Genomic DNA, 6000 nt, shown 5'->3' on the forward strand with positions numbered 1-6000 from the left:
ACACACACGCACACACATGCAGATGCAGTATCACCGTTTCCACTTTGTGCTGCTTCTTCTTCTCCACCGTTCGCTGCCGACAATCGAAATTTTTTCACTGTACTTCTGTTCGCTGTTTTCGCTGTCAGCTCGCTTCGCGTTGGCTTTATTTCTTCGTCAGCGCCTTCAATTACTTAACTGAATTCACCTGCGTACAACTAACTAGTTACAATTTTAAATATATACACAACTATCGGGAGACGAACAGAGGCGAGAGAGCGAGCGTCTATTGCCTTCGTTTCGTCGTATACGCCTTTGTTATTTTAGTTGTTTTCAGCTATTTTCTGTGTATCTGGCTATGCAAAAACAGTTCGCACGCCCAGTTGGAGTGTAAAAATGCCAGTAATTATTAATTTTCACATATTTTCTTGCGTATTTTGTAACAATTTTCACCAAAATGTACACGAACAGCACAGCGCACACACGCTCGTCGAATTTTTCGTGGAATATGCTATCGATAGGGCTAGAGATGTCACACTATCGCGACCACACAAAACTGTGACACCATAAGAATAAATAATAGCAGCGGCAACACTGGAATATTTTTCTTTGCACTTTTTGTTATTACTTTTTGGTGCGTTCGGCGTGAAATTTTTCTGTACGAAAATGGGTTCTATATTTCGCGGACTGAAGAGGAAAATGAGTAAGCTTAAAATGAAAACTGAAATTATGGCTGTCGCCGGTGGCACGCCGGCGCATTCCATATAATGAAACGCTTACTGTTGTTTTAGTTTTGGACGATTCGGAGGAAGAAAATGAGAAACAATTCTGTAGCAAATTTCCCAGGATGGATACAATGATTTACCCAGAGGTCTCGCTCAAGCAACAGAAAGACTACATGCAATATTTGCAGAGCAGGTTCGGTCAGATGTCACAGCGGCATGGCCATAAGAATGGCGGTAAGCACACGATTTGAAATATTAGGACGCGCTTCGTTCGATAAAGCCCACCTGCAAGACTTTGTACGTTCCCCACAGGCAACGACGAAATGGACTTAGCTGTTGAATATTGCGATGTTAAATTTGAATTGAATGTCTCCCAAAAGTGTGAAAAAGTCGAGCTGGATATAAACGATAGAATCTCCATCGCATCGTATTCACCCGGGCTGCACAACTTTGCAAGAGGTAATCACCAGACTATGTAGCTATTGCAGACCAGAATATGCATGCATGTATCTCCTATAGGCAACGATGTGAAGACTTTGGGCATCAGTGATTTTGAGGTCCAAGGCTATAACCAATTTAAGCTGAATATAAATGCCGGACACTCCACCGGATTAGCTCCCTGCGAGATGGATTTTAAAGGAGGTAATCACAAGAATAGGGAATCGAGCTTAATTATTGCCTGCTTGGTTCGTTGTTAACCCAATACGAAATGTGTTCTACAGATAAATCAAACGACCATAAGAACAGCAATGACAAGGATTTAGAGGTCCAAAGCTATGAACAATTTGCGCTGGCAGTTGTCAGACACTCCACTGGCCACACATTTCTTCACCCAGGCGACGCTCAGCCGGGTAAGATTATGCAAAGCGAAGATTGGGTATAGAAAGTAGATTGGACATATCAAAAATATATTAACAAATTCCTCCACAGCTAGGCTTTGACGACAACTTTTACGAATATTTCGATGGCTACTTTTACCCACGGTCCTAGAAAACCCTAGCCCTAGATGAACTATTACTACATTTGTAAGCTTAAATCCAAAGAATTTGGTACAAATGCAACTAGATTTAAGTAATTTTTATTAACGGAAAGGTAAAAATATTTCGATTCACGGAATACCGATAATGTATCGCATTTAGAGTGCGATACGCTGGTGTCACCACTAGCGAAAGGTTGCTTTGTGTCGCTGCTGCGTCTGCGTCGAACGCGTAAATAAAAACTAACGTTATCTGCTCGCTGTGCGTGGTTTAAGCCTCAAATTGAGTTAGTAAAATGTCGCGCAGTGCCTATATCGCGTGTCTGCTTGTGTTGGGTGAGTTGTGGAGGCGCTAAAGCTGTGTGTGAGAGTTATTGAAATGCATGTTCTCGTTCTCATTTTCACCCCCTTTCTGGGGCACGTACACAGCCTCCACTTGCCTGATTGCCACCGTAAATGCATCGCGCAACAGCTATTACAGAGGCTACAAGGTAGAAGAAGCGCCCCCCACTACGCCGCCACCGCAGACGCCCAAGGAGTATCTGGACAGCAGGGCGGGCATCAGCACCTTCGGCATCATCCTTATCATATTCACGGTCATCGTGCTCGGCCTGATCTTCTACTACGGCATCATCTGCTATCCGCTGCTGTGTCGAGATGAGAAAAAGTATCGCTTTATGGATGTATCCTCGACAATCACCGCGGCCACATCGCGCTCGATACAGTCGATAGAGAACTATCCCGAGCAGAAGCATCACCATCAACTTGCCTGATTCCCCGAATTTGATTGATTGATTAGCCGCCCTAGCAGAGTATCGTAGAATAGTTTTCCGAATCGATTCGGATGCAAAAGACTTTTCCACGCCAGCAAGAAACAAAATTCAACAATAATTATGCTTACAAATATTTAGTATTAACATAGCAATAACCAGTTGAGCCCGAAGAACGAATGGGAATTAATCATTCATAATTGTAAATTGGGTTTCCAACGGATCCCACATGCACATCCCCATCCCCCATCCCTCTTCAAGGTGTCTGTTTCTCTCCGTCTTTGTCTCTCTGTTTATCTGTTGTTTCGTTCATGCGTGTGCATTTACTGCAGGCTCTCGACAGCGCAACAAGTTTGCCTGCCCTGAGAGACCCTTTTAGCCACCGCCACCCCCACCTCCTTCTCATTTTCCCTTTCTCGGGCTCGTCTGGGCCCCGTTCTTTGGCCGTTTTCATGCTGAGGCCAACAGTTTTTATTTCTTTTTATGCAGGTAGTCTCTCAGCCCCGTCCCGTCCAAAACGTTTACACTCAGCGCTGGCAGAGTCGTCTGTCTGCCTGTCCCAAGACAAAGCCAAAGTGTGGCAATTGAGTCACGTTGCGCGGCGTTGTTTCCACTGAAATATCTTTAAATTTTGGCAAGCCAGTCTCTGTTCTGTCTGTTTCTGTGTGAACGAACTTCTCTCTCGGCCTAATTTACATAACGAATCGCATATATCTCATCTCATACATATCTCTGCTAAGAAACGAAACGAAACGAAAACCTCCTGCTCGAATTGAACTCTTTGTGATGCTTGAATTTTTCCCATTCATTAAAGCATTTGCCCACAGGTTGTACTTAAATCGAAACCAAGTACTTAATAGATTATATGTCATGCCAATCATAGTTTAAGCGCCAATCAATATGCCACCAAGATACGAGTATTTACCATTTGTACTGCATTTAGCACTGCATCTAAACTATAAATTGTGTCAAATTATGTACGTTTTTAGACGTCATGTAGAGTGTAAGCGCAAACAATTTTAAAAGTAAAGTTTACAAATCTTTTTGGACATTTTATGAGAATTTTTACAAAAAATAAACAACCACGGATTGTATGGTGTAAAGAAGGAAATGTTTTTTTGTGTGTTATTTCTCTTAATTCTGGGGAATTGTTCAGAATTGTTTGCTATTTGGTAGAATTGTTTTTAAAGGTCTCAACTATTAAATCTAGTTTAATTTCAAGCAAAAAGTATAAAGGAAATTGACTCTGATAAAAAACTGGTTTATGAATAAGATCGAACAGAATGAGGTCAGGCAACAGTTGTCTATTATAATAAAGAAAGATATGGAAGTAATATAAAGCCGCAGCAGAATATTCAATATTTAGATTGCATAAAAAAAAATTGAATTAAATTTTTGGGGATTAAATAATAACTAAATAACTTTAGATTTGAAGAGGGAAGAGAAATATTATTAGAAATAATTAAAATAGTAGTCCAAAAGAGAATGCTAAAACAAAATACATGTCGTGTGCATGTTTGTACATGACAGAACATGTATATATTTGATTCTATAGAGCAAATGATTAAAAATCTTAGTTTTCATTAGAATACAATTTGTTCTTCTACATCCTATCAACTATAAATATTTTGATGCTACTTTAGGGACCTGCGTACAATCATCATTACCCGCCTAGAATTCACGCGTGTGTCGTGTTTTTTGTTGCACAGTTTTTATTCACTTCATGGTACACAATTCACATGTTCGCTGGTTTCAATTCATTTCGATCTATGACGTGAGGAAAGTAGTAGAAAAAGCTAATAGATAATAATTATTAATATTAAGATACGCTGGCTGACTTATGAAGTTCCATAATATATCATTTCAAAATGCAGTATTTCTTTAGAAATGTGTGTTCATTAGGTGTGGAAATTTGAGCTGAAGCTGCAGTCTTGATGGGGTGGGGAGCGAGAGGAAACCGCTCTACAGCTCATCCTTGACATCATCATCCAGATCAATGTCGCTCAGATCGATGTCCTCTTCGGTGGGCAGCTGGCCATCCTTGCCATCCCAGGGATCGACGCTGACAATCGTTGGCTTCTTGGCGCCACGCACGGGAGCCGTGTGGCCACGTCCGTAGGAGATGTCGCGCAGGAATTCGTTGATGCCGTCCTTGGAGAAGGAGCCCTTCAGCACCGAGAACTTCATTTTCTTGAAATTAACCACAGCCAGAGCGGGATAACCAAAGCCTCCAACTTCCAGGGACTCCTCCAGATCGGGCTGCTGACCACCCTCGGCCCAGGCCCAGCCCCACAGCTTCTGCTTGTACTTATCGCCCAAGGTGCGCAGTGTGGTGAGGAACTTGTTGCGGCACTTGGCATCGCAGTCCAGAATGTGCGGCAGAACAGAGATAATGCACAAGGGCTTGCCCTCGCAGGCGCTATCTAGTGTGTCTTCGCTAGTGATTTGCACCAGCTCGGGAGCGGGCACATTCTCCGTATGCTTGTCAGCGGCCCAGCTGACAATGTCCGAGGCTGTGCGTCCGCCCTGATATTCCTGGGCATCGCTGGCTTTCTTCGCACCGGCAGCAAAGAACTTGATTGTGGGGTAACCACGAACATTGTATTCGGCCGCCTTGCTCTGGTGGGCAGTGGCATCCAAAGCGCCCAGCTTCACCTTGCCCTTGAGCTCCTTGGCCGCCTTGGCCCACTCGGGTTCCAGATTCTTGCAGTGTCCGCACCATGGGGCAAAGAACTCCACCAGCCAAATGTCATCGGAGTTGAGCACTAGCTTATCGAAGTTATCTTCGGTTAGTTCAATGACATCACCATCGTTGGATGAACTGCTGCCGCCACCGCCGCCGCTGCTTCCACCGCCCAGAGCAGCTTGCACCTTCTTCTTCACCTCGGCAAGAGCCGCCTCCGCAATTGTCTTGGCTGTGCGCTGGCCATTAAAGTCCGTGGGCGAACGCTTGTTGCTGCCAAAGATTTTGATGGTGGGAAAGCCACGTACTCCGAACTGGCCGCTCAGGGTGTTGTCGGCATCGGCATTGACGGAGCCCACCTTGACGACGCCCTTCAGTGCCTTGGCCAGCTTCTTGTACTCCGGCACCAGCGACTGGCAGTGGCCGCACCAGGGGGCATAGAACTCCACAATCCAGATGGCATCATCTTGTAGCACCTCGCGATCGAAATTGGAGGGCGTCAACTCCACGACGCCATCGGAGGGCGAATAGAAGGCATTAACACTGCCACCGGCAATGAATGCCAACAACAAAAGGCTCGCTGTGTGGGTATACATTGTATGTTAATGATATCCAGCAATGATAATGATATCCAATATGTTGTACTTACACAGCTGTCTCATTGCTTCTTCTGCCTATAGAATATGCCGGTCTTGGCTACGTGTCTCTAAGTTGTATCTACTTATATCTTGTGTGTGGGTTCGGATGGGTTCCTTCCGGCTATGCTTATGAAATCAATGCTTCTTGTGAATTAACTTTACAAATACGTGTCTTTTATGTTTTATTTAGCGCAAAAAGATGTACACGTCATATTCAGTGTGACCGCGG

At 44.1% G+C, this 6000-nt stretch overlaps 3 protein-coding genes across 7 annotated transcripts; 2 read left to right on the forward strand and 1 right to left on the reverse strand.

The window, feature by feature from the left end:
- Positions 1 to 90: 90 nt before the first annotated feature.
- On the forward strand, positions 91 to 1787 carry LOC111069172. 5 transcript variants are annotated; one of them, XM_022359087.2, is made up of 7 exons: positions 91 to 381; positions 451 to 682; positions 771 to 938; positions 1017 to 1163; positions 1224 to 1346; positions 1427 to 1581; positions 1639 to 1787. In XM_022359087.2, exons 2-7 carry the CDS (start codon positions 646 to 648, stop codon positions 1702 to 1704), a joined length of 696 nt encoding a protein of 231 aa, XP_022214779.2. In that variant the 5' UTR covers positions 91 to 381; positions 451 to 645; the 3' UTR covers positions 1705 to 1787. The 5 variants fall into 5 exon arrangements, with proteins under 5 accessions (XP_022214779.2, XP_041449857.1, XP_041449858.1 ...); XM_041593923.1 differs by having other exon boundaries at positions 93 to 381; positions 1622 to 1686; XM_041593924.1 differs by having other exon boundaries at positions 94 to 381; positions 1427 to 1555; positions 1635 to 1733.
- A 90-nt stretch (positions 1788 to 1877) lies between these two features.
- On the forward strand, positions 1878 to 3567 carry LOC111069173. The gene is made up of 2 exons (XM_022359094.2): positions 1878 to 2016; positions 2110 to 3567. The coding sequence occupies exons 1-2, from the start codon at positions 1977 to 1979 to the stop codon at positions 2451 to 2453; spliced, it is 384 nt and encodes a 127-aa protein (XP_022214786.1). The 5' UTR covers positions 1878 to 1976; the 3' UTR covers positions 2454 to 3567.
- Positions 3568 to 3777: 210 nt separating this feature from the next.
- LOC111069170 (protein disulfide-isomerase A6 homolog) lies at positions 3778 to 6000 on the reverse strand. Its single transcript, XM_022359086.2, has 2 exons — positions 5783 to 6000; positions 3778 to 5713 (listed from the first exon to the last, which is right to left on the reverse strand). The coding sequence occupies exons 1-2, from the start codon at positions 5793 to 5795 to the stop codon at positions 4413 to 4415; spliced, it is 1314 nt and encodes a 437-aa protein (XP_022214778.1). The 5' UTR covers positions 5796 to 6000; the 3' UTR covers positions 3778 to 4412.

This window comes from Drosophila obscura, unplaced genomic scaffold (assembly GCF_018151105.1).
Source record: "Drosophila obscura isolate BZ-5 IFL unplaced genomic scaffold, ASM1815110v1 contig_200, whole genome shotgun sequence".
Lineage (NCBI taxonomy): Eukaryota > Metazoa > Arthropoda > Insecta > Diptera > Drosophilidae > Drosophila > Drosophila obscura.